Source organism: Odocoileus virginianus, chromosome 33 (genome assembly GCF_023699985.2).
Source record: "Odocoileus virginianus isolate 20LAN1187 ecotype Illinois chromosome 33, Ovbor_1.2, whole genome shotgun sequence".
NCBI classification, from domain to species: domain Eukaryota; kingdom Metazoa; phylum Chordata; class Mammalia; order Artiodactyla; family Cervidae; genus Odocoileus; species Odocoileus virginianus.
Genome location: NC_069706.1, coordinates 19,953,966 through 19,981,944, shown reverse-complemented (window position 1 = coordinate 19,981,944; position 27,979 = coordinate 19,953,966). Strand labels below are relative to the sequence as shown.

Here is a 27,979-nt window from a genome sequence, read left to right as displayed (position 1 = left end):
AACGAGTGGATATATGTATATGTAGAACTGATTCACTTTGCTATACACCTGAAACTAACACAACATTGTTAATTAACTATACTAGAATAAAAAAATTTTTTAAAAAGATTCTGAGATTAGAAGGAGCTTGGCATGTTTAAGGACAGAAGGAAAGGCAGCTCATCAGATTTCTATAAAATAAAGAACTTATGGAATCCCTTTCATGATGCTGATCTCTTAAAAGTAAAGACATCATCACATGAAAAAATATGGCCACTGATTTACACATCATGCTTGTAACGTATTTCACATCACAGTCATTTTTAGGTGGGCAGGCTTACTGTTGAATACTACTGTGAGTAAACTGGTACTTGTTAGGAGCAGGTTTCTTGGTAACATTAGCACCTCTGCTTTGGCCTGAGTCATGGTTGGTTTGTGTATTCATTTGTTCATTCATTCATTCATTCATTCAGCATCTGCCGTTTTCTCGGCATTGGCTCTTTGGACTAGTAAGATAGTCAGTCATAGTGCCTGCTGTCAGATAACGCAGTCTGTTGGTGGAGGCAGAATAAGCAGGTGGTATGTGCAGTGCAGTAGTGCTTGGTCCACCAAGCTCAGGGAACGCATCCCCTGGGTGCCACTGGGTCCTTATATGGTCGGGTAGGAAATAGCTTAAGAGTGACAAGGCTTTTCCAGGCTGAGGGAATTGGCTGCCTGTTGAGGGTGTGAATTGGATGCATTCAGGGCAACAGCAAGTAGGTCTGGATGGCTGGGGCTTGGGTGAGCATTAAGGCTAGACCAGTGCTCCCTACTGTGGCTGCATCTTAGAACCACCTGGAGGGCTCTTAAAACAGTCTCAGTGCTCAAACCACAGACCAGAGTGATTACAGCAGAATCTCATGCGCATCACTGTATTTTAAAGCTCCCTTGCTGGTATCAACCTGTATCCATGGCTGAGAACCACAGCTCTGTCTCTCATGCTCTAACATCTGTGAGCTCAGCATGGGATAGGAAACCTGGCAGGGGCCACATGGCTTCTCCGTTTGACTAGAGCTGACTTTTAGTGTCACTTGCTTGCCATTGTCTTCCTCGTCAGACCACCAGGATATGGCTGCCTCCCTGCTAGACCTCCCAGCCCTCTCTGTCTATTCCTCTGGCCCCTAACCCCTTATGTGTTTGATCCATGTCATTTGCTAGACTCATGCCCACTCCCACCTGCTTTCCTCATTGTCTCCACTAATTCTATGATCTTACACCTAATATCATGGTACCATACTTTATTGGGAGCCATTTTGGTGTATAAGTTGTTAAATTTCATTTATAAATCTCAGTTTCTCTTCTGACTCTTTTCATCCACTTAAGAGTATTAAATTTCCTATTTGCTTTCTTTTGAAAACTGCCCTAAAACTAATTGTATTGTGATTCTATTTAAAAAGATTGTGAAAAAAGGAGTTACAGTATTGAAGAAACTATCATACTTTTTAAGGTGATGACAGTTATTTATGTATGTTAGATTTGGACTACCTTTTGTGCTGCACTTAGAGAAGACAATAGCATGGGACCTTCTGCAGAAGGAAATCTTGGAGAAGATGAAGTACTTCTTGAGGCCCACAGTTTGCATTCAGGTGTGTAAGCCTTCTGATACTCCAGAATAGCACGTGTGTACCCCATGCAGAAACAGTCACCACAGTGAGATGGGAAGTTCAGACCTTTGACCTTAGGGAAGACTAGACACTGTGCTGGAGTGTTGGGGAGCCCCAGAGAAAGGCTCCTTAGAAGATGCATTCAGGTTTTCTAGACTGAGAACTTACCCCTTACTTTATGAAGGGAGCTGGCTCTTGCAGGGTTTTCTGTGAACTGCCGGGTATTCCTTTATGTTTGTCTAATAAAGTTGAGCATATGATCAGCTTTTGTAGAGAGAGATTTTGTGGACAAACTATACATTTTTCAAAATTCTGACTACTTTGTTAAGGTATCCATGGAAAACTTAATGTTAAGCTAAAGCAACATGTTACTTGTCTTGCATAACATATTTGATATGTAAATTGCATTTGGGTCAGTCATATTTAAAGTGTGTTATAGTGGCTTGGCAACCTCACTGAAGATTGCAGAGAAGCATTTTGTAGAACTATTTGCTTTCCCACTAACTCGGTTGGGAAATGCCCCTGTGAGCCACATGCCCTGGAAGAGGAACCGAACCTGATTTGACTTTGCCATTTGATGCAGGTGTGTCCATTCAGTTTGCGTGTGGTCAGTGTTGTGGGAATAACATACTTGCTGCCCCAGGAGGAGCAGCCTCTGTGCCACCCGACAGTAGAAAGGTAAAAAAAAAAAATCACCTTCTAGGATTTCATGTATGCCTGTGTGTAATTTCTAGTGCTGTCTGATGTAATTTCCATATGAGTGGTAGGTTCTTCAGGCTCATTTAGAAAGTAAACCCTTACTTTACTTTTGATTCATATTGGAGTGGGATATGTTTTATGATCATTTTTGGAATCAGGAGTTCTAGAGTACTTATGTTAGGAAACTAAATTCGTCTATGTCTCAGGATGATAGATGAATTACACTTGCATATTCACCAAGATTGAAGTTTTCCAAAGTAGAATTCTAATCATAACACTTTACTTCTTGAAATCCTTAAATGATAAGCCCAGTTTCTCTACAGTTTCAACCCCGACTACTTCTTTTCTGTCAGGCCTCATATCTTCTCCCCGCTGTCTCAGACCTTCAGCAGCATCAAAGTTCTGAGGGTTGTTTGAACATAACAGCAAGGGTTTACATGCGCCTTCCCATGTGCAGCTTCCTCTGTTGATAATTCCTTCCCTTTGAGCCTCTCTTCACACTGTCCCCTCCCCCACCTGCCCCCAGAATTAGTCTCTCCCCTATGCTACTTCTGTGCTTTCTACACACTTCTGTTCTCTTACAACACTCTACTGTATTGATAAAATAATAGACATATGTGTACATAGACACACTACACATATATGGACACATATAAAACACTATATTGCCTCTATTATAATGCCTTTTCCAATAAATATTGAAGTGCCTGCATTTCAGGATTCCAGAGAATTATACAACATAGTTCTGTTCGAAAGGAATTCACTGTTTGGCTTTAGAAATTAAAGTTAATAGATTAGATCATTATCTAAAACATTGCAAAAAGTAAAAAGTATTTGGTAAGTAATATTGACTATTAATGCTGAGTGTTTCAGAAGATGCCCAAGGGCCCAAGGAGCTCAGGGTCAATAAATGAGGTAAAGCTTGAGGGTCCCTTGCAGGAAGGCACAGGTTACGTTGGTGTGGGCACAGTCCACGGACCAGGCGTGGTTTATGGAGGGAGGTGCAGAGAGGCAGACTTCGTTCTCAAAGAGATTGTCGTCTGGTCTCTGGTTTGGTGAGAAATTAGACAAAAATTGGAAAGTTATACCCTCTAAGAGTTACATGGATAGCCTTATAGTGTGGTACTAAATTTCTTCCTGTATCTTTATTTCCTTGTTGAATATTTTAAGGATTTTTCAGTCCAGTTGTAATCAAATCATTAAACATGAGGTTATAATGGTCAGAAACCTTTTCTGATGGGGACCAATGATGAAGGTTTTCAGCAATCACACTGTGATTTCAGATGGTTCGCATATTTAAGTAAAATCATTTATTTAGAAAGTAATATGTGACTCTTCTCTATCCCACAGGGCACTGAAATCTTGTGGACCAGGCGGTACTGCTCATGTGAAGTTAGTAGTAGAATGGGACAAGGAAACAAAAGATTTGTAAGTATTTTCTTACTTAGTGTTTATATAGTCAATTGTCTTGATGGTTATTTTAATAGCATACCTTTGATCTTTCAAATTAGCTGAAACACAAACCTCTCTTTTCTTTAGCTAACTATCCAAGTGTGTTGCTAGTCCTTTATTTAAGCAATGTATTATTTCTCTCCTGTACATTCTGTTGTCTGGATCCCAAAATCTTAGAACATTTGTTTGCTGCTAATGAGACAGAAGCTATATATTCAAATTATTTTGATTATCATTACAGGTCCATTAACTCTCCCAAGTTATGCCCAAAGCATGCCCTTTAATACCAAAGGATAAGAATGTATGAATTAATCAGCATAGTGTGTGGCCAGTCCCGGAAAAAATCAACTCCAAATTTTTTCTTGAAAGTGATTTTTTTAGATTGAGAACTTTTCAAGATCAATTTGGATCCTAGAAAAGTTGGTTTGCCCCTTTTGCTCTCTTACATATTGATCTTTTCAGTTATGAATTTATAGTCATGTTGTGAAACCGTTAATTTTATTCCTGTGTCAGTTTTGCAAGACTGTCTCTGATACATGCTTTTCTGCCCCTCATTGCAGCTTGTTTGTAAATACTGAAGATGAGTATATCCCTGATGCAGAAAGTGTCCGGCTGCAGAGGGAGCGTCACCATCAGCCTCAAACTTGCACTTTATCCCAGTGTTTCCAACTCTACACCAAAGAGGAGCGGGTAAGGGTGGGCAGTGTTTGTTGGCTGGTGAGGGTAGTAGGGAGGCACCAGGGTGGGATGACCATGGAGAAGAGCAGATTATGCCCCAGAAGAACCCAAGGATTGGTTGCATTTATGTAGGTTCTGCACGTGATGTGCGTCTTAGTGTTAACCCTTTTAGGACTTTAACAAAAAGCAGTTTAAATTTCTGGAATTTCTGAAAAAAAATGCTCTAGACACCAATCTTGAATAGTTCTTTTTTTCCCTCCTTTTTAATTGTTAATGATTAAGTTATTTGTTTGTTTTAACTTAAAGATTAAATTATTTTCCCTTGTAACTAGGTCATTGATTCTTAACTTTTTGGTAGTGAGAACATAGATGCCAGGACTTACTAAAATTAATTAAAATTGAAAATTCAGTTCCTTAGTTGCATTAGCCACATTTCAAGGGCTCAGGAGACACTGTGGCTGGTTGCTCCTGTTATGGACAGTGTAGATATAGATGTAAATCTGGACTGTGTAGGACAACCTGGTTTAGACCACTTAGCATGGTGCTTTGCAGGTTGTAAGGATTCGGTAATTAAGATGGTGGTTGGGACCCTTGCCTGTGTGTGTTTTTTCAATAGGAATATTTAATAGCAAGGTAGATAACATATGCTTACCTAACATTTTTATATAGCTAAGCTAAAGCAAAACATCCTGTTCATTGGATAAATATAGCCTGCTGTATGTGTGTATAATTCAGAGCAGTTTAAAATACACTGTAATTTCAAAACTTCAGAATTTGAATAGGTGCCAGTGTTGTCTCATTTTTTCATACGAGAAAAGAAAATTCCTTTGAAAATCGTTTGAGGTTTGGATCAAAATTCCATACCTGTAGTCTTAGGATCACTCTGTAGAGTCTTCATGATTCAGATGATACAAGGGAAGCTTCAATTCAACTTTCCTTTTAGAGGAGACATCCCAGCTCTCGTAAACTCATCAACCAGGAGAATGGTGGTGGCAGTTACAGTGCAGGAGTGATGAAGCTGATTCTTTACATAGTGGTCATCTCGTATGCCTTCCATTGGCTCACCTGCGTTCAAGTCCATACCCACAAGCTGACCTGATTCTAAATATTCTGCTTGAAGTTAAACTGGTGTTTCCTGAAGGTCAAAACCCAAGTTCTGAGCAGGAACCTCGTGAATAGTGAGCAATTCATTAGCAATACTTGGACTCCCAAGTTGGGCCCTGCCCCTTAGACACTGGACTTGTATACAATCAAGGCTGTCATTGCCAAGCCCACTGCACCAGCACTGGGGATGACACAGCCATCATCAATACGTTTGTACCAGCCTTCAAGCCATCTTTTATTGCCTCTCTGATTTGCATGAGTGTGTACTTATTTTGTCCTTTGACCAGTAATGTCACAGATGTTGCATTTCTCAATAAAGGCGAACTTCTCTTCTCCCAGTGTGTACTCATGGACAAGTTCAGCATGTCCCAAACAGTCAGAATTCAGGTCAGCAAAAGAATTTAGAGCTACCCCACTATAGGCCAGAGTCAGCTTTTCCACCTTGCTCTTAGTGCTGTGCAGAGCTACTAGGCCTTCTTTTGCAAGAGCATTTAAGGCAAAGGAGTCAATTCCCTTTTGATTAACAGTAGCACATCCTTTAAGTCACAGTCACACTTTATTTTGTAAAGTTTTATTATTTTTAAAACTCCATCTTTAGTGAATTTTCTTTCAGCCTTTACTAATTTCTCTCTGTCTCTCCCCTGCACTCTTATTTTAAAAAAGCCAGAATTCACTTCTGGTTTTTTTTGTATTCTAATGGCACATTGCATATAAGGATATATGCATATATTGCTTTTTTTTTTTTCCACGTCAGGATGGCATGTCCCATCATCCAAAACAAGACCTATGATTAACCTTACAGTTTCAGGTTTATGTTTCATCTCCATGATCTCAACCATGAAGGGGTCATATGTTTATCTTTTTTGTTAATGACTGAGAGAACCTACTGCCACTTCTGTTAAAACATCAGCAAGTTTAGCATGAATTTTAGTATGTAGAGATGTTTTAGCCATGTCAGTAAGTGTTTTCCTATCCATCTCTTTGCGTATTTTGATTCGTTGACAAAGCTAAAGTGCCTTTTCCTTTGCAGTTTTGTAAAAATCCTTCTGTTATTATTCTGAGATGAAAACCATGTATTAAACACACATTTAGAAAACTACCACTAACTTGGAGATCTTTAGTTAGATGTGACTGTAGTTTGTGATAAAGCAAATTTATGGAGGGATATTCTGAGTCATTCATACCCTTTCATGCAGCTAATATAATGTGCTGACTTTCTCAGCACTTTTAAAAGGATAAATCCATAGCCGTTTCGGTATAGAGGAAAAGAACAGACGTTACAGTATCACAGTCAGAACCACGGAACTGAAGCACTCTTGGTGCTCACTGTGCAGTAGGCCTGTGTGGTTTCTAAGCCTCTTCAGGTTTAGACACCTTGAGAAACCATGATGAGAGCACTTAGAGTTCATCTGATTTTGAATTGATGTTTAGAATCATAATTCCAACTACTGATTGTTACTACTCATTCTTGCATGTAGGAAATCATGGAATTTCAGAGTTGGAGGGGACTTTAAAGCTTTTTTCTAATGATTGAGTTCTTCTACCTAATTTCACATAGATATTGTCCAGCCGCTGTTTGTCAGAGACACCATTTCCTCTTTGGATACCTCTGATGGTGACTGATGTTACCCTGAAATACGTCCTCAGTTGCTACAACCCACAGGCAAACTCTCAGGTCATTAAGAACAATTGAGAACAGGTCTTTGTTTTCTTCTACTTGTTTATCCTTCAAAAGTTTGAAAATAGCTTTCATCTTCTCACTAAGCCTTTTCTCCTCCACTCAGTTAATAGATAGTTCTTTTACTAGTTTTTCATTCGACATATTTTTCTAATCTTGGGCTTATATAAAACAATTGACATTAAACCTGACTGATGATTACATGCTCTGTGTAACCCCTTATCCTATTTAGCTTTTTTTTTTTTGATTTGGGAGATGTTCAAAGCTTAAAGTTGGGCAGATCCACTAGAGGACAACAAATCGAACTGGGGTCTCCTGCATTGCAGGCAGATTCTTTACCAACTGAGCTATCAGGGAAGCCCAGATGACAACATTGGTATTCTACAAAACATCTCACTGATCTTGTAATCGGGATTTGTTCATTCAGTACCTGTTTGTTGAGTACATACTACATGCTAGGTACTGTGCTTGGCCTGGGGTTATAGCAGGGGCCAAGACAGACAGCATCTTTGCCCTCAGGCTCTTATAGTGTAGTGGGAATAAACAAGTAAATAAAGAAGCAAAGGTCCTGGGGTAGGAGAAAGGTTGAGAAACAGAAATGAGGCCGATGTGGTGGGGCACGGCAGGTGAGAGACTTTGTCCTGGTCATAAAATAATCCTAGCAAGTACTGCAGTGTCCAGCCCTTCCATAGAGGGCTTTCAGTAAATATATCCTGCAATGAATGAGTGAGTGTTCCTTGGGAAGCTCAGTCATTAGGTCCAGAAAAAACAATTCAGATAGGAAAAAGGAGAAGGCCAAACTTAGGCTATGTGGTGATAATTTTGGGGTCAAGCTGTCTGCAAACTCCATGATGGTCAGCAGTGTTGTGCGACCGTCAGTGCAGTTGGCTGTCTAAGGATGCTTCAGAAACAGTGTCCAGATCTCAGGTGGTGACAGCCCTGCTCTCCTCATCACCTTGGATGTTCACTATTAAGAGACTGACATCCCAGGGCACAGGCAGAGAGTGTGGGTCATGGATGGTGCGTCTGGAAGTCCTGGCGCGGCTGAATGTGTTTTGACAAAGGAGACCTTAGGTGAAGATCTGATAGGTATTTTCATCCATTTCATCTTGTGGATGAGGGCTTGGACGTCTTTTCACTGAAAAGCAGAATTAGAGACTGGACATGGTGGGGAGGGTAATTTCACCTTAATATAGGAAGAACTCTGTAGCAGACTGAGGAGGGGGCAGCTGCCTCCCGAGCCAGCGCCTTCACCGCCAGGCGGTCGCGAGGCCGGCTATGCCGCAGGTCTGCTCTGCAGGCCCGGCAGCTCTGCGGCAGTTCCTGCTGAGCTCGTTGTTGGAGAAACTGTCAGACTACCGGACATTGTCATCATGAAGTTCTTACTGTATCTTATAAAAGAGTGTCTGTTCATGATGTGTTGAAAATGAAAAAACAAACGGTCTGCTTCTTTACCAGAAGTGCTGGGCTGGGTGGCCACGTACTTAGGTGGACAGTTGGTATGTTGCCAATATGTGGACCCGCCAGATGACAGTGTAGGTCGCTCCCGTCTGACATTCTCACTCGTTCCATCCACCCAGACCCCTGTCCCTCCCCATCTTTCCTGCACACACACGTGGGTCTTCCTGTCATGAAAAAAAATTCCCTCAGTTCTGCTTCCCTTTCAAGCTGTCATGCCAGTCTTTCTCTTCCTTTCTGCCTAACTTGATCATTAGTGGTTTCAGCGTATTCTCCTTCCTCCCTCCCAGACCTCTCGTCATCTGTCTGACTTGGGTTTCTGACAGCTGTCCAGAGCTCTCGGGGCCCCTCCTGGGCTCAGGTCGGTGGTCTTTGCTCAGCCTGCGTTCGCCCTCTCCATGGGATGTGGTTCTGATAAACCAGCCTGCTCTTGCCACTCTTTTCTTGATCTGCATGAAAGGAATGCTTCTGACCTGCCTGTTTCTGACTCTGCATCCTCAGCTTCGGGTGGTCTCTCAATCTTTGTTTCCCTTAAGAATCTGCATCCCCCCAGGTTCTTCCCTTGGCTTCTCTAACATCTCAGAGGGCATGGCTATCCGTTCGGTTCCCATGGCCTCCCTCACTTCATCATGTTAATGGTCCCAGATCTGATGCATCTCCTGAAATCCAGAATGAATTTTAAAAACCTCTTTCACCAGACATGTCCTGTGAGTACCTCTATGTCCCCTTCGTGAAACCCTTGCCTGCAGAGGGGACGCCCAGGGATTTGAGGCCTCAGACTGGTGTTGAGAAAGGTCTTGGTGGTAGCAGGAGGGGGAGGATTGTCTGGAGCAGTTTGATGTTTGGGGAAGAAGAGCAATTACGAGACTGGAGGAAGTAGAGGTCGGAGTGAGTGAGGACTTTGAATTAAGCTGGGTTGAGGGGATGGAGAGGGAAGGAGACAGGTGTGAGGAATGTTAGAGGGGTGTTATCTTGGATGGATGTGGAGTGGAGGAAGAGGGAAGGATTTGAGGCTTTGGGATGACCCCTGTGTTGTGCTCTTAACAGGTAGTAGTGATATTTGCTGGGATAGGACATACCGGAGGAGGAGAAAGGGGAGCCATATTGACAGAAAGGCGATGAGTTGAGTTTGGGAGTATGATGAGCTGCTGTGACATTTATCTTTATACAGTATTTGTTTACCTCATTGGTCATTCCTTTTTGAGAGAGAGTATTCAGCAATCATTGGAAAAGACCCTGATGATGGGAAAGATTGAAGGCAAAAGAAGAGGGCTGCAGACGATGAGATGGTTAAATAGCATCACTGACTCAACGGACATGAGTTTGAGCAAACTCTGGGAGCTAGTGAAGGACAGGGAACCCTGGCGTGCTGCAGTCCGTGGGGTCGCAGAGTCGGACACAGCTTGGCGAGTGAACAACAACAGCTATTCAGCCAGTGTTTGGGTGCCAACCCTAGCCCTTTGATTGTGTTTTTCCATTGACTCACGTTAAACGTAGTTTGTGGAGGGATTCAGAGTTGAGCCATGCCTTGGCCCAGAAGTGAGGACACAAGGCTGTCTCCTGTAGGGGGCCTGTCTTAAGCGGCGCTAACAGCGTCGTGCTCCTTATTTCCAGCTCGCCCCTGACGACGCCTGGCGGTGCCCGCACTGTAAGCAGCTGCAGCAGGGCAGCATTACATTGAGCCTCTGGACTCTGCCTGACGTGCTGATCATACATCTGAAGAGGTTTCGACAGGTAAGATCCTCTGTCCCAGGGAAGAGCGCTGTGACCAGGTGTCTTACACCCCCTCTGGGCGGGCTGTTGGGGGTGGTTCTTTGGTGTGCCCGTGTGAGCCCACGATTTTGTTTTGTTACAGACATTTTCCCCTGTGTTTGGGGCCGTGTTTTGTTCTTTCCCAAAGCAAAGTTCAAGTGTCCTGTGATCCTAACCATTTTAGTTCATACGGCAGATATTTTACTTTGTTCCTGAGGATTTGCTTTAGATATGTAAATGTTATGCTCAAGTAAGTGTGCTTTGGGATTAAAAAAAAAACCTGAGCTCTTTTCTGGGGGCGAGAAGAATTCTGTTTCTACCTAAATTAATAACGGGTGTTGTCCTGCTTCCAAGGAGCTGTTGTACAGTTGGGGAGATGAGTCATATATGTATACGAAGAAAATCTGCTTTGCATTGTCTGGCTTTGTGAGTCAGTTTTCCCAAAAAGGCTGTCTGTTCCTGAGGTTAGAGCTATCCTGGGCGGCCCCCTTGTAAGGGAGGTAAATGAGACGTAAACGCTGGAGGAGTCTCTGAGCCTGGCTGCAAGAAGGTGTGGATCTGAAAGATTAGGAGGAGGCCTGCAGCAAGTGAGGGAGGGGCACGCGTATTGTGCCCAGGGCAGGAGGCTGAGAGCTGAGGCCGGTGTGGCTGGAGGTCTGGGGGGTCGGGGAGAAAGGCGTGAGTCAAGTAGAAGAGGCCGGCGGTGGCTGGTCATCCAGCCCTTGTAGGCAGAGTGGGATTCTGAACCAGTGAGGCAACATGACCAAAGGCGTGATTTGAAGAGACTGTTCAGGCTGCTGTGTGGAGAACTAGAGGCTACGAGGATGCAGACGGGGAGGTCTGAAGGAGGCCGTTTATCCAGGGCAGGCCCGGCTGATGGCTGGCATTGGAGTTGAGGCAGTGGAGGTGGAGAGACCTGGATAGATCTGGGAGATGTCTAGGACTCGCTGATGGAGTGACGATGTTGGGGGCGCACACGTGGTCGCTGGGGCGGGGCTTGCACATGGAGGTTTGGAGTCCAGCCCCTGTGCTAGTGAGGGGTGAGCATTTGCCTTGAGTGTCCCAGCTGCACGCCTCCATTGGGATCTGTGGGTGGCCGGCCCATTGGGGGTTTGCCCAGCCCTCTGTCTCTTTCCACACACACAGACTGATGTCCTTTGCTTTCTGTTTCTTTCGAAGACAAATAGCCACCCCTCCAGCGCCCTAGCTCAAAACTGTAGTGTCATCTTTGTTTCTTGTCCCTGACACCTAGACTTGGTTGTTCCTCCCCGCTTCCTCCTGTATGTGTCCCCTTCTCCGTGTTCTTGCTGTCATCCTGCCACTTCAACCTTCCGCTCCTTCCCAGCAGGTTGCAGTTGCAGTGTCTTTTTTCTTGGTTTTGTAACCTACACTGCTCTTCCCTCTCGAGCACGTTTTGGGCACTACTCGTGACAGCTCTGATGACATCACCTCCTGCCTCAGAGCCTCAGTGCTTCCCCCTTGACTACAGAGCAGGATCCAGGTTCTTTAGCCTGAGCATGCAGGACCCACCTGCCTTTCTCTTAGGAACTTTTTTTTCCCCCTTAGAATGGGCATTATCTGTACCTGATTCATTTTTTTAAAGCCCCATAGATACAGGACAGCATCCCTTGTGGCTCAGCTGGTAAAGAATCCACCTGCAATGCGGGAGACCTGGGTTCAATCCCTGGGTTGGGAAGATCCTGTGGAGAAGGGAAAGGCTACCCACTCCAGTATTCTGGCCTGGAGAATTCCATGGACTGTGTAGTCCATGAGGTTGCAAAGAATCGGACATGACTGAGTGACTTTCACTATAGACACAGAAAACATTCAGTACATATCTGTTCAACTGATGGCAAGATTTCCAGATTGCCTAAGGTTGTCAGCTCAGTGAATGTAGTCAGCTTTGAGTGTGCTTGCTGGAGGAGGTGGGGCAGGAAGAGGCCCTGATCCGTGAGTTCGGTGCCAGCACCATGCTTCGCCTTGACACATGTTGTTACTCCATTCCTTTTCACTCCTCTGGATCAACCACTGGAAATTGTCATTTTGCAAGTTAAAAACCTTTATTAGATAAGGACCAGAAGGCTCATTATCCCCTTAGTTAATCGCTGGTTCCATTTTTGGTGATATTGAAACCTGTTCCTCCAGGTATTGGAAGAACAAGTTTGTTAGTCCTGGAAAAGTTCGTTCAGGTTTCTATAGCATCTTATGGAAAAATGTGAATGAACTTTTTGGCCAACCCCAGTAGTTAACAGTGTTAACCTGTTTCCTGTGTTTTATGTCTTTGGAAACATCAGATAGGAAACTTAAGCCTACTTCAGCTGATAGAGTCTGCCTTTCACGCTGAACTGACCTACCCTCTGCTCGCATGAACATACCATCAGGACTTGTTTTTCTTCTTGCAACAGGAAGGAGACAAGCGTATGAAACTTCAGAACATGGTCAAGTTCCCTTTGACCGGCCTGGACATGACACCTCACGTGGTTAAGCGAAGCCAGAGCAGCTGGAGTCTGCCATCCCACTGGTCTCCGTGGAGACGGCCCTATGGACTCGGGCGGGACCCTGAGGACTACATCTATGACCTGTATGCCGTGTGCAATCATCATGGCACCATGCAAGGGGGGCACTACACAGGTCTGCAGCGCGAGAGGCCGGGCGCCTGTGCTGACGGTCCCCCGACGTGTTGTGCTTGCGACAGGGTGGCTGTGCTTTTAGAACCCTGCTTTCTCTTCCAGCGGGACGTGTGCCGACCAGGAGGGCAGCTTTCACCTTCCGGTTCTCTGTCCCCTGGCCTCATCTGGCCAGGCTCTGATCCGAGCGGGGAGTGGTGGCCTGTGCAGAGGGGTGATCTCATTTGGCTCACCCAGGACTTGCCTTGTTGACCTCACCTGCACAGCCCCATTTGAGGTTCTACTCTGCTTCCTTGAGGGCCTAGCATCTCCCTGATTTGGAGTGGTTGTGGACCACTTTTTTTAATGGTGTCTTTAAAGTGACTTGTGAGGGTTTTTTTGCTTTGTGTTCAAATTTATTTTTTTTTATTTGTCAAAGCAGTAGCACTTATCATGAAATTTAGAGACTAGAAAGAGGCAGAAAGAATAGCGCCATCAACCCATGAGGATATCACTCCAAAATAATCTGTGAGATTATTACTCAGAAAATGGTGGGAATTCCCTGGAGTCCAGTGACTAAGACTTTGCACTTCCACTTTAGGGGGTGAGGGTTCAGTCCCTGGTCGGGGAACTCAGAGCCCACATGCTGTGTGGCATGGCTGAAAACTTTAAAAGAAGAAAAAGTAGTAGTTTTTAGAAACTGTCATAAATAACACACAACAGAATTTTCCTTTTTAACTATTTTTAAGCATATGGTTCGGTGTCATCAAGTTCATTTATATCTTCGTGCAGTCGTGACCACTGTCCATCTCGAGTTTCATCTTCCCAAATTGAAATTCCGCATCCATTAAGCAGTAGCTCCCTGTTGACCCCCCCCCCCCATCCGTGGCAGCCACCCTTCTTTCTATGAAACTGATTACTCTGGGTACCTCGTGTCAGTGAATCATACAGTATGCGTCCTTTTGTGTCTGGCTTTTCACTTAGCGTGATGTATTCAAGATTCACCCATGTTGTACCGTGTGTAACAATTTCCTTCTTCTTTAAGGCTGAATAATATCCCATTGTAAGTAGGTCACATTTTGATAAGTGGTGTTTACTTCCAATGTTTTCCTGTGAGTTTTGGCCATTACTTTATACTCTTGTGATTTGTGCTGATGTGCTCTGTTCAGGTGAGCCTCTGTGGAGCACCTCCTCTGTCTCTTGCTTGCCATAGGCCACAACATATCAGAGACATGTTGGAAACGAAGAACAGTCTCAGCCTCTGTTGTCCAAGAGTGTAAGCAAGTGGTTGGGACAGCATAGGCACACATAGTATGAAAGAGCGGAAGTGTGTATTAGATACTGTGACTGAAGTGTGGACTGTGGGTAGGACAGGGACCAGGAGGAGAGGGTGGCCGGAGCACCCCTTCCTGGAGGATCAGGGGAAGCTGTGATTAGTAACCTGCTACCTGCATGTGAAATCCTTCCAGACTAATGGGGCAGATGCTTACTTTTTGTAAACATTATTTTTAATGACTGCAGGATATTCTGATGATGAAACTCTAATGTGATATATAACCATTTCCTGTTGTTGAACACATACATTATTTCTGGTTTTTAACTTTGAAGATGATACAGGTGAACATCTTTGTGCATAGTCCCCTTTTCTGTGTATTAATTCTGTATCTCTTTGAGATTGAGTCTCAGAAATGGAGTGCTGTGGTTCAGGGCATGCATGCATGCTGGGGAGGCACGTATATTGGGGGCTTCTTGCCTGGACATCTGTGTGTGGGGAAACTTGATGTGTGGGTGGCCAGGACTCGGGTTTCTGCGTCCTTCCCACTCAGCTCGTTTGGCAGAAACACTTCTCTGGGACTTTCTTGTGTCCTCAATTCAATGGTTTCTACCCCAGGGCCCCAGGGCACTATTGGTTCATAAACGTGGGGGCAGATAGAGGAGGGTTGGCCTGCCGGTTGGTCTTTCAGGCTTTCTGAGACTCTTCCCTGGCAGTTAGCCCCGTAACATGGTGAACGAGCCTCGGGCCCCAGAACCCCTCCTTGGCCTTGCATACGTCCTCTCTTAACTTGCTGTTCCTCCAGGAGGCAAGAGCTTGAGTGTGATTGGACACAACCTTTTGTTCTTAGAATCCATTAAGTTCAAATTCTTTCAATATTTAGATGCTTTAAGCTGCAGTCACTTGTGAAAGGAATAATCCAACTTGGGGTGTATGTCATAGAGTGTATCTCATAGTGGAGCGCTTTGGATGGCCTCTAACTTGCCCTCAGAAGCACTTTCTAGGAGAAAAAGGAGATAGAGGATCTACTGAAATATCTATTAAAGACAAATTTTAATACTAGATTTTGTATCTTATATATTTTATATTTATATTCTGTGGGAACAACTTTGTGTATCTAGTTGGATTTTTCCTCTTGTGGCTTTCCTGGTCATATCTCCATTCTTTGATACTAAGTCACAGAGTTATATACTCAGGGATCCTGAGAATTGAAAGGGACTTAGAGGGAATTTAATTTCACTCATTAGCCGGTGAAGTAACACCTTCTGCAGCATCCCTGGTGGTGTTTGTGTAGCTTCAGCTTTGGTAAGGAGTCTTCCACGTGGAACACTGTGTCTCAGGAAAATATGGACAAGCATGTTGTGTGGTTTCTAGCTAGAAACTGTTGGGGAAAATAGGACAGTGCTAGCCTATCATGTTGCTCTTTTTATAGAATAGACTGGAGAATGCCTGGAAACCCATAACTACCTTGGAGGCAGTACAATTAGTTAGAGGAATGTGGGCTAGAAGCTAGACACATCTTCCTAGCTCTGTGACGTAAGGTGAATAACCTTATTTTAACCTGGTGGCCATACAAGGGAGCTGAAGGTGTTCATGTCTGCTTCTTGGGGCCTGTTACCTAGGAGTGACGCAGATATATTCTGCATTTATTTCCCCTTTCCCATGCTTAGACCATACCATTGCTTCTCTCATAAGAACATTTAAGTACTTGAGCATTGTTAAGTTAAAGGTACCTTATTTCTAAGCTTTCACTTGGGATGTTTAATGTGTTCTTTATTTTGCACTGGTTCTACCTATAGTTACATGGTATATGTATGGCTGACTTGTAATGATTCTAGAGCAGTGCTTCTCAAACCATCTGTGATGAAGAACCTTTTAAAAGATTTCGTAAACCTTTTAAAAAATTTCCAATCCTTCGCAAGCCAGAACTTATGCAAAAACACAATAAAAATATCAGACTACTAAGAATGTTTTTAAAGGCTTACCCCATTTTGGTGCTTCTCTTGTGGACTGGCCCCAGTCTGTGAAACCCAATTTGCATAGCACTGGTCTAGAAAACAATTTAGAAAATGGTGCTGGGAAGGAAAGCACACAGACTTATCTTATAAATACATCATTAGCCCATTGACGAGCCCCTGAGAGTTTCGATGCTGTGGCTGAGGACAGCATCCCAAGTGGAAGCAGACTGGAGCTCATACACGGTTGCTCTGCCACCTTCTCTTGGGCACATTCCTCTTTAACGGTTTTCCTCCCACCCCTTCTCCCGCTCCCAAATAGCACCCCCTCTCCAGCTGGGCCGTAGTGCAAGCCTGACCACGCCACTGACCAGACAGTTGCTGTTTTACCGCCTCCACTGGCCCTTTCCCCTCTGGTTCCAGTGAGTCCACAGCTGCAGACGACTTCTTGCCCTGCAGTCATAGATTCTTTGCCTGCTCCTCTTTGTCGCCACCTCTCTGGTGTAGCCCTGCCACGCCTGGTCCCTTTCATCTCGGAATCCATACTTACCCAGTGGTTGTGGCCTGTCAAGCCTGTCACTCCTGGTGCTACTCGGGGACCTTATGTGTCCTGCCCCCGGGGCCCTACTGAGTCTGCCCTGGCATTCAGCCAAACATTGTAGCACTCATTTATGTTCACCCCAATAAATGGATCTTTTTAGAAAGTAATGGTACGCATGTCGCTTTCTGGATCAAGCTTATCACACTCCCTGATCGATTCACAGCACATTAAGCTGTGTCTGTCTATTCTTGCTGGTGCTTCAACACTCTTTATTCTTATCGCAGGCTTAGAATTCGATCTGGAGAGAAGGCCACATGCATTCATGAGCCCCTGTTCTAAATTTGCCGGGGGACTTCCATGAGGCACCGTTTGTGCTGCCTCTGAGTGAGACAGGGTGGGGGGGGGGTTTAAAAACAAGCTCGAGGACTAGATAATTCTGGAACGAACTGGACCCTGTGCTGTACCAGCTGCATGGCCTTGGGCAAGCTGATTAATCATTTTGAGCCTCTGTAAAATGGGAGTAATAATAGAACAAATTTCATAGGCTCAAATGAGATATATATAACAAGTGTTAAACAAATGTTAGCTGCTGTTGTTATTAATATCATTATTTCTAGTTCTCAAAACACTAAAATGTTACAGCATCCTTAAGACAGGGCTTCTCAGTTCTGGCACATTAGCATGTTTCCTGGTAACTCTTCGTTGTGGGGGCCATCCTGTGCACGGTAGCATGTTTAGCAGCAGCCCTGGTCTCTACCCTCCAGTCATCACTAGTATCCTACCTGCCCCACCGCCCCCCAAGTTTTGACAGTCAAAAATGTCTCCGTTCATTACCAGATGTCCCCTGGGGCAAAATCATCCCTGGTTGAAAGCCACTGTTTTAACTAAATACTCATTTTCTAAGATTAAGTAGAAATTTATCCGTTTGGAATAGGTTGGAATTTCTTGAAGCATCTTGCCTGTGTATGATTTGGAATTTCCCTTTTTATGTTGTTGTTACCCTTTCTCTGCGTTACTACCTGTGACCTTAAAAAGTTCTTGAATTATGTGAGGCAGGGAAACGGTGTCTGTGGGTGGAACGGCGCAGCCAGGGTGGCCACCCCGGTGCTCACGGCTCGTGGGCTCTCTTTGGCAGCGTTCTGCAAGAACTCCGTGGACGGCCTCTGGTACTGCTTCGATGACAGCGACGTGCAGCAGCTCTCGGAAGATGAGGTCTGCACGCAGACGGCGTACATCCTCTTCTACCAGAGGCGGACGGCTATCCCATCATGGTCGGCCAACAGCTCGGTGGCAGGTAAGGCCATTCCACTCCAGGGGCGGTTTTTCTGAGAACAGAAGGTGGTACTTGATGACCCAGAGGACTTCTCCAGAAGGTCCCCTGATTCTGCTGGTTGGATCAGGTGAATTGTCACACTGGCATTTAATTTGGAAGGCAGAATGGTTGCAGTCAGGGAAATGGGGCTGGAATGTGCAAGCCTCTGTGAACCAGTAGTCCCCATGGAGGTGGAGTGGAGCCCAGCTCAGGGCAGGCTCGTGTACTTACTTGTCGAGTCAGTGAGGGAGGGAGCTGAGAAGGAACACCACCAGGTGCTCTCAGAGTCAAGGGACTGAGCGATTTGGAAGTAGAACCAGATGTGGCTTTGCCACCCTTTGCTCAGCTTATCTTGGAGCATGTCCCATCTAAGCCACCTTATTTGTCATCCATAACATGAGTGTAATAATACTACCTACCTCATGGGGTCGTTGTGTGCAGCAGATCAGGTAAACTTGCATTAAAGCCTTTTGTAAAGGGTAAAGCACTGTTAGAAATTATTCTTTTTCTTCCAGTAAGATTGGCCTGTTCTGTTAGGGGAAGGATTGAAGGCTGTAATAATATTAGAGGGCTTGGGTTTAGTTTGATGAGATCTAGTCTGTAGTGTTTTAACAAACACAAGAACCAGGATCCACACTTGATGTTGATGCAGCCACACACAATCCAAACGGGCAGAATGCATCTTAATGCCAAGTTGGAGGTGAGAGGATAGGACCGAGGACTGGGACGTGGCAGTGTGTGACCAGTTTTTCATCCCTGTGCCCCTCGAAGCTTGTGAGGGATAAGCTGGAAGCCGCTCAGAGGAAGAAGCGCTGCAGCAGAGAGACCCCTGGGGCCTCACGCCCCACGCAGGGCAGCTCTCAGTCTGTAGCTGCCCTCTCAGTTCACAGAAGGTGGGAACCCCGGGACTCCAGTGCCGGCCTTCCGTGCTTTCCAGAGTCTGAGATGAGCTCGGACCTGACACCCCCTTGAGGTCTCCTCGAGATGCTCATGCTGCTGCACGTTCTCCGTCTCAGGAGTGGTTTCTGTTGTTCTCACTCATATTTAAGGGCCTTCCTCGAACAGACAAGACAGAACGGCACGTGGCCCTGTGTGTGTGCTTGTGGTATTAATACTGTGGTTTAAATGATTTAAAAATTTCATCAAATAGGCCAAGAAGGTAACAGCACACCGCTGCTTGCTTTCGTCTCTCTGTCTGGAGTATTACTGCAGGTGCTTAGAACAGTGCCTGGGGTGTAGTGCTCGGTAAACATTTGTAGGGGAGATGGAAGGTGTGAACCGTTGTGTCTGTTCCATTCTGTTGCCGGCACCTAAGACTCTGCTTTATGAAGTGTCCGTCCCTGTACTTGGATTTTACGGCTGCAGGCGTGTGTGGGAGTCTGCCCTCTCTTGCTCCTCACAGGGGGCATTCGAGGAGGCACGGTGTGGGGTCTGGGAGTTAGCACTGGCCTGGCAGTGAGGTCCCTGGGCTTCTGGCCTGACCTTGGTGCCCACTTCGTTTCCTGCAGGCTCCACGAGTTCCTCCTTGTGTGAACACTGGGTGAGCCGACTCCCAGGGAGCAAGCAAGCCAGTGTGACCTCTGCGGCTTCCTCCAGACGCACTTCCCTGGCCTCGCTGTCCGAGTCCGTGGAGATGGCCGGGGAGAGGAGTGAAGATGACGGTGGGTCTGGGTTTGGTGATAGATTTCCAAAATGGCCACTTGTGGACGCGCTCAGGCTCCCTCATTTTGAGGAGCCAAGTCCCAAGGAGGAGGTGGGAGAACATAAAAGGGGGTGACAGTGAGGGAGCTGCGTGACTGTGGTCAGCATCGTACGTAACCTTTTATATCACAGGGCCTTTTGCTTTTCCTCTGGGATTCAGGACTTTTTCCTTCCACTTTGTCGTTTTCCACTTTTAAAGTCTAAATGTGGAGGTTAGAGCTTTAACTCTGTACCGTAACGGGTACAGTTTAATCAAACTGCTTTTTAAACTCTTCAGAGTTAGCTGTGAGGGGACTCAGCGAGCTTGTGATTGGCCGAGGGCTTTGCGGGAGGCCGCCTGGGGACGAGCTGCTATGCGGGGCCTGGTGTGGAGGCTCCCAATTTGCTCAGCTTCTCACCTTCCCACCACGCTGTCTCCCTGGAGGGACTTGTGGTACGTGCTTGGGGAGTACAGAAGCAGCTAGAACAAAAGCCTTTGCCTTTGCATAAAGCTCTTTGGGGGAATTTTGAAAACAGTCTGAGTATACAAGCTTGGAAACGCTGATAAAAATTGAGCTTTGGTGTGTTTGCCTTCAGCTCCCCCTGGACTAGTGGCAACAGCCCTCCACTCCACCCAGGACCCCAGGCTGGGGGGAGGCGATCAGGCAGCTGGAGTCCTGAGCGTTGGGAGGGGGAGAGAGTGCGCTCAGCCTCTATGGAATACCATGAGCTCGGTGACACCCCCAGCAGGTCTCAGTCTGCAGCCTGCATTTCCATCGCTTCCAGTAAACCGCTGCTTGCTAGTGGCGATGGGTAAATCTGAGAACAAGAACTGCAGGAAGAAAGCAGGAGTCTGTAGAAGGCCCAACGTGGAGAACTCCGACCCACCTCCAGCTCTGCCCCTTCTCCTCACTGTTGCTTCTTCATTTGTAGCCTAAGAGTCTTGGGCTGTAACCACCAAGCTCCCGGCCGGCGCTCCTGACACTTTATAGAAAACTGACTGTGCCCCTTGGCTTGTTTCTTATTTCGAGGTGGTTTTCAGCACAGCCTTTAAACTTCGAGTTCACTGTTGTTTCAACAGTGAGCCTAGTATGGTTTGCCCCATCTGTTTTAAAAGGCAGAGTTGGGAAAATTGGTGTCCTCTTTAGGGTCATCATACAGTCGTGTTGGGGGGTGCCCATGGATCAGGGCCTAGATCTCAGTGTCTCATCCAGACGGAGTTGTTTTAATACCACAGCTGCAGTAGCAAGTGTGTGGAGAATTTCATTTAGGATATTTTCTTTGAAAGTTCAAAATCACTTACTGCTCTAATTACGAATATTTTTCTTGAAGATTTTAAGGCACTCAGGGTAGAAGCATGTTGTCTCTAGTTCTTTCCACTGATGGCTTTCACAGTCAGCGATCACAGGCCTGCCTGCCTGTGATGTTGAGTTGGGGGAAGGGGTTGTGGTTCTGGTGTTGGCTCTACCTCTATTTACCTGTGTGGTCATGGCCACGGACCTCACTGCTGTGGGCCCCAGTGTCCTTAGTAAGATGAAGAAGCCGTAAATGAAGTAGCTCACATTTACTGAGTAGTATGCAATGTCAGGTGCCTTGCCGGGCGCAGGACTTTGAAGATTTTATTTAATTCTCCTAGTAGCTCTGTGAGTTACAAGGGTCAGGAAGTTACGGCCCACAGGCCAAATATGGTCCTTGTCTTTATTTGTTAACAAAAAAAGTTTTGTTGGAACACAGCCTGCCTGTGCATCTGTGTGTCACCTGTGGCTGCTTTTGCACTAGGGTGGCAGAGTTGAACAGTTGCTCCACAAATCCTAAAATATTTACTGTCTTAGCCATTAGAGGAAAAGTCTGCTGAGTCCTGATGTCGAGCAAGAAGATGGTCTGCTGATCCCCAAGTTAGAATGCCCCTATTTTATAGGTAAAGGCTCAGAGAAGTTAAACTCACATGATGACTCACTGACCCCAGACGCACTGGCTCTGAAGGTCACGCTCCTATCGTCCCCTGAGGCTGGCCTTCCTTTGGTGTATAGATGTTACTAGCACGTCTTGTTGGCTTGGCTTAATGGTAATCTCTTTGCTGCATTCAGGAGGCTTCTCAACTCGTCCGTTTGTGAGAAGTGTCCAGCGCCAGAGCTTGTCATCCAGACCGTCTGTCACCAGCCCCTTGGCCGTCAATGAAAGTTGCATCCGGCCTTCCTGGTCCCTGTCTGCCAAGCTGCAAATGCGCTCCAGTTCCCCTTCCCGCTTCTCAGGGGACTCTCCAATTCACACCTCTGCATCCACCCTGGAGAAGATCGGGGAGGCTGTGGATGACAAGGTCTCCATCTCCTGCTTCGGTAGCTTGAGGAACCTGTCCAGCAGCCACCAGGACTCGAGCGACAGTCACAGTCGGCGGGAGCACAAGGCTGTGGGTCGGGCCCCTCTGGCCGTCATGGAAGGTGTGTTCAGAGACGAGTCGGATGCCCGCAAGTTGAACTCCAGTGTGGCGGACGCCCAGAGCAGAAGCTCGGCACATGGGGACCACTTGCCCCCCGTCTCTGATCCGTTTGATAACAATAACCAGATTGCTTACGTGGACCAGAGTGATTCTGTAGACAGCTCTCCAGTCAAAGAGGTGAAACCCCCAAGCCACCCAGGCTCCCTCGCAAAGAAACCAGAGAGCACAACCAAGAGATCCCCCAGCACCAGAGGTGCTCCTGAGCCGGACAGAAGCTTGCGGAAGGGGAGACCAGCCTTGGCCAGCCAGGAGTCCTCTCTTTCCAGTACATCCCCTTCTTCTCCCGTTCCCTTGAAAGTGTCTGGAAAGCCCTCCCGCTCCCGAAGCAAAGCCGATTCTTCCTCCAGGGCCAGCGGACGGCATTCCTCCCCTGCCCCCGCCCCAAAGAAGGAGTCCTCCCCCAAGTCCCACGAGTCCGTGTCATCCCCTTCGCTCCAGAAGCAGAAGTCGGCCTCTTCCCTCGCTTACACTGCTTCTTCCACATCTGCCAAGAAAGCCTCAGGCCCCGCCCCAAGGGGCCCCTTCCCTCCTGGGAAGAGCAGGACTTCAGACAGGAGCTTAAGCCGAGAGGGTTCCAGACACAGCCTGGTTTCTGACAGGGCCAGCGTCACCTCCAGCTCCAAACCCAACTCCCCGCGCGTGAGCCAGGCCAGGGCCGGGGACAGCCGGGCGGACAGCAAGCACGTGCGGAGCTCCTCCATGGCCAGCCTGCGCTCCCCCAGCATGAGCGTGAAGGCCGGTCTGAAGAGGGACAGCAAGTCCGAGGACAAGGGGCTGTCCTTCTTCAAGTCGGCCTTGAGACAGAAGGAGACCCGGCGGTCGACGGATCTGGGCAAGACCACCTTGCTGTCCAAGAAGCCTGGCGGGGGCTCCGTCAAGTCGGTGTGTAAGAGCACAGTGGATGACAAGGCAGAGAAGGGCTCCCAGGTGCCAGGTGCCCAGCAGCCAAATGCCAGTGCGGTTGGGAAAGAGCCGCTTGCCTCCAAGGACCCCACTTCTGCTAAACATTCCCTGCTGTCCACTCGCAAGTCCAAGACTTCCCAGCTCGATTCCATGGCACCCTCGTCTCCTGGGTGCAGGCAGTCTGCTGAGAAATCCTCCAAAAAGTTACCTTCTAGCATGCAAACCTCTGCACGGCCTTCTCAGAAACCTCAGTGATACTCCTGCAGTCCAGGTGTTTTATCTGTAAAGATGGTAATTTATTTAGAACCCCTTCCCTCCCACCAAAGCCCTTTATGCTTCTGTTTTGTATTTTTTGGGGGTCACGTGCCTGCCGTGTGTGTGTGTGTGTGTGTCTGTGTCTCTGTGTGTGTGTGTGTGTGTGTGTGTGTCTGTGCGCGCGCGCGTGTGTATGTCAAGAATTCAATTGCAAATTGTTAAAAGCGTCGCCTTATTCTGCCATTGAACCAAATAACAGCCATAGGCAAAGCATTGACACCAAGCTAACTGAAATAATTATAGACGATACCCTGGACGGTCCCTTTAGCAACTGTACATACTTCTTTCTAGAGAACTCAGTGACTCTCATTGGACACTAGGGACTTGAAACCTGTGAAACCAGTTAAGCTATCACTAGTGTGCTCTGTAGAAGGATAAATTACTTGACTTGGGTTTCATCTGAGCGGAATTTGTCGTCGACTGTGGATTGTCATGTGGCACCAGGAACTCTTATAAACTGTGACGCTAACAGTGAAACAGACTGAGGGAAGAACTGTCGCTTTCTGCACTTTGGCCCCATCTTACCCGTCTTTGTCAAGGGCGATATTTTAACACTAATGTTTCTCAGGTATATTCTCAGTGAGTGGAGGACGGTTGCGCATCTGTGAAAGGATCAAAGAAGAAGGTGGCCTGTGGGTGGCTCTCATTTCTCCTCCTGCCACAGAGAGAAGTTTTTAGAGGTAGAAATGAAGTCTTTCACCACCTTCCTATCTGCAAAGACGTGCGTTGCCAGAAGCTGTCTTGACCTGTGGGATGTGTCCTAAGAGATGGCAGGTCGGATAGCCAGAAAGCCAGTCACTAGTAGTTAAATTATTTTTTTTTTCCCTTGTAAATTTGCTCACTAAGGTCATTAGGGTTTTGAAATGGACTGGAGAAGATTCCTGGAAAAAAAGAAATGGATTCTAGACTGGATGCATAAATCTGTGCCATTTCCTTCTCTGGTGTTGCTTTTTTTTCTATGTTAGAAATTGAAAGCTCCATGCTGCCCCGAGTACACACACCCATGTTTCCTCATCTTGTAACTTGGAGAGGAAAGAAGTTGCCTGATGCCAGCAGCCAGTGATGGTATTTTCGAGCGATGTGTGACAGTGTCATGTGCACACTCGGGTCCTGCCTGTCAGGCTTCGTTGTGATTGTTTTTCAGGAATGCATTTATTTCTTCTTTGTGCTGAAGATTTAATCCCTTACCCAGAAACTCACAAGCAGGATGGAGCCTGTTTCATCTGGCATTGTCAGTGAAAATTGTGTTTCTTGTTTCGAGTAAAAGGGAACCTCAAGAAATTCACAGATAAGCAAGATATGTATATAGATTATTTCAAGCTTTTAGGAGGTGTTCTGGGATTTTTAGTTTTTTTTTTTTTCCATTTTTTAAAATGTCAAAGAGAGTCATGGTTCTGATTCTCTTTGAATAGCATTTGTCACTTTGCTGTGAAATATAGCATGCTAAGTTTATATGCTTTTACATATTAACTTTTTTTTTTAAGTCATGGACTCTTCAGGTGCTTCCTGAACACCTTGTACACAGATCCATTTATATAGTCTCCCTTTTCAGTATTGCTGGGTGTGACGTAACTAGAACATACATTACATGCATAGCTATGAATTCTGAGCTGCCCTGTTTTTCTTTTTTTCCCCTTTCTTTTCTATGAATACCTCTAGGGAACTGCCTCTAGTAGGTTACTTTATTTTGCTGCTAATTTGAGCACTAGCAGGTTAACTTGCAAGTCTGGAGGCCATGTGTGTTGAGGGTAAGCTGGAATTTTAGACCCCTGCAACGTTTAAGACAACACACCTGGCCTTGTGAGAGTTATGCTAGTGCTCCGTGAAATCCACTTACTCTGAGCCTGTTGTGCTTGATCCTGACTCTCCCACTCTGCCAGGAGTCATCTCAGCGTGCAGGCGTCTGGCTCCCCAGAGCGGCCTCGCTCTCCCCTTTCCGTCTTGATCTTGTTGCTCCGAGCAGCACATTGACAGCTCCATCAATGTTTAGCCACCGTGAGTTTTCCTGTATCACTTCTATTTCCTTAAAAGATTGCACCAGATGTGGGGTTGTCAATATCTGGAATTGATGTCTAATTTGAACCTCTCATCTTTCTTTAATAGGTAAATCTCATTTGAAATCTTTTTATCTGAAGCTCTGAAACAGTCTTAGAATCATAGTTGGACTACTCACTGTTTTAATAACACTTTTTTTGCAGGTGGGGAATATAAACAGTTAAGCATTAATAGAATGTAATTTTATTTTCCCAGTGGTAAATATTTTTATTCCAGAGTTCTCCAAGAATGGATTTTCTGTTGTGTTTAGTGTCTTTATAATAATAATAAATAAAAAAACACCCAAATCTATGAAAACTATTAAAGTTCCATGGGATCTAGAAATAAACTTTGCATATCTATAAACTATATGTCTATGGAATTTAGTTCCTGCTTCAGATTTAAATGGTAAAAAAATCAGGAAGTATTATGGCACTGTCTAGGCATCTTGGTAAGCAATGAAAATTTCATCCTTAATTACTAGGTTGCAACCTTTAAGCCACAGAAAAAGGATATTTTGCCCAAAAGTTTGGAGATGCTCTTTTTGGTGTGGAGTATCTTACAGAAAAATTATACTTGGTTCAGTTTGGTTCTTTGGTAGAGTTAGGGACTTGGTGTTCTGTTTTCTCTCTTAGTGATGTTTGGCACGATGAGCTTATATGTGTTTTGGGGATAAAAGTCATCTGCTGAAGATGGTAGACCTGGGTTCCTAGTTGACAACCAGGTGGGCCTGATTAGAGCAGTCTTATTTCCTGATAGACACAAAATAATCACCAATAGTAGCATTGCATCTGTAATGTTTGTTTGCTTTTTAAAACCTTTATTCTTGATTTCTTGTCCTGTCAACATCGAGTGCACTGAGTCTTCATCATTCCTTCCGAAAGTCCTGCAGCTTGCCTTTGTAACCCCTAATGTAATGTGGAAGCACAAAGAAACTCTTAAGCTCGTGACACCTCAAGGCCGTCTCCCACCTTTTTTGTGTATTTTCTCATCCTAAAAGCAGCCTAACTGAAAGTAAGTAATGCTCCACTGGACCAATAGAAATGGCTGTGGGAGTGGTTGTGGTATAGCAAAATACTCTTATTGTCTGTGAGGCTGCCCTGACCTCTTCTGTAATCCTTCTTTCATCATTCACTCTGCAAACATTTGTTGAGGGCCTGCTTTGCTTGTAAAGGCAAGCTGAGAGCGTCGGGAGTTTGCTGTAGCTGAGGAGCCCTGGGAGCACAACTGATGAATCAGGGGTGCCAGTGATGTCCTAGACGGGGCGACAGTCCTCCCAAGCAGAAAGATCAAGTGGATCCTGGTGATCAGCTGAGGCTTGTGGGCCTCTTGAGCAAGTCTGTTCTGTTCTGGAAACCAAAAGTGCCCTTCTTCATCTTTGGAGACATTTACTGTCACATCCTCTGTTTCAGACTGTGCTGTCTCTACTGCTTAGAGGTTGGAAATCCGATCCGAAGTCACTCTTCATTAGAATTTGGTCATCTGCATTTGTGTGAGGTGGATGTGGGGATTTCTGTGGGTGGGTGGGGAGAAAAATGGTCATCCCTCTAAAATAACCTATCATGAAGAAACCAGGACAGAAACAGGTGACAGCCTTTACGAAAAAAGGAACAGAAGAGGTGTGAACAAGGCTCATTTATGTCAAATAAAGATGTTTTAAAAAGTAGATTGACATCCGACATTAAATTTCATTCTGACAAATTTCTGAGCAGCTGGAGATGCTGCTTTCCTGTGTAGGTTATAATAATTATTGGATGCAAAGATTATTAGTGTTTCTGGGTTGGATTTCTGAGATAGTATGTAAATCACAAGCACAGTTTCAATAAAAACATGTTTTCTGTGAGGTGCACTGAACTTTGTATTACTTGGAATTGAGAAGAGCAAAAGTTGCTGACAAACCAGTGCCTATATCATAAACATAAACACAAAAAATAGCTGTGACTGTGCAGGCTGTATGTCTTCAATTTCTTAAAAGTAATGTTATTGCTAACTCCATATTTTGGGTGGGGGGGGATCCCATGCTTTTATTTAAATGAACAGTCAGTCCATACTGCCTTTTGATCAACTCTCAAAGTGTTTTTGCATCTGCACTTTGAGCATGACCAAGTCATTTTTTCCCCCCAAGTGATGGAAATAATTTTGCATGGCCTCCATCTAACCCAGAAAGCATGCTCTTCCTACCTATGCAAGCAACTAAGAAAAAATACAGACTACTTACACTCAATGTAAGTTTGGAAAAAAAAAAGACATCTCTTAGATTATGGAGCTCTATTTTTGAATTTGTAATTCTATAATCAGTATTGAAAAGCATGAATGTGATATTTTGTTTTGCTTTGCATGTGTTTCTCTGCTGATTTTTTTTTAAAAATCATTGGCAAGATTGTGTGTAAAATAGGTATTTTACAAGCAGGAGTGGAAAT

The 27,979-nt window shown here is 45.5% G+C and overlaps 1 protein-coding gene and 1 pseudogene across 1 annotated transcript in view; one reads left to right on the top strand and one right to left on the bottom strand.

Moving 5' to 3' along the window:
• The window catches only part of USP31 (ubiquitin specific peptidase 31), a 78,150-nt gene extending 50,742 nt beyond the window's left edge, over positions 1 to 27,408 (top strand). Inside the window, exons 8-16 of the mRNA XM_020874094.2 lie at positions 1,493 to 1,604; positions 2,206 to 2,300; positions 3,672 to 3,749; positions 4,334 to 4,463; positions 10,306 to 10,425; positions 12,849 to 13,074; positions 17,954 to 18,112; positions 19,639 to 19,791; positions 21,898 to 27,408. Of these exons, the coding sequence (XP_020729753.2) occupies positions 1,493 to 1,604; positions 2,206 to 2,300; positions 3,672 to 3,749; positions 4,334 to 4,463; positions 10,306 to 10,425; positions 12,849 to 13,074; positions 17,954 to 18,112; positions 19,639 to 19,791; positions 21,898 to 23,465 (2,641 nt within the window). The 3' untranslated portion in view covers positions 23,466 to 27,408. The remainder of the gene's footprint in view (positions 1 to 1,492; positions 1,605 to 2,205; positions 2,301 to 3,671; positions 3,750 to 4,333; positions 4,464 to 10,305; positions 10,426 to 12,848; positions 13,075 to 17,953; positions 18,113 to 19,638; positions 19,792 to 21,897) is intronic.
• On the bottom strand, positions 5,374 to 9,319 carry LOC110125201 (T-complex protein 1 subunit zeta-like; annotated as a pseudogene).
• Positions 27,409 to 27,979: the final 571 nt, after the last annotated feature.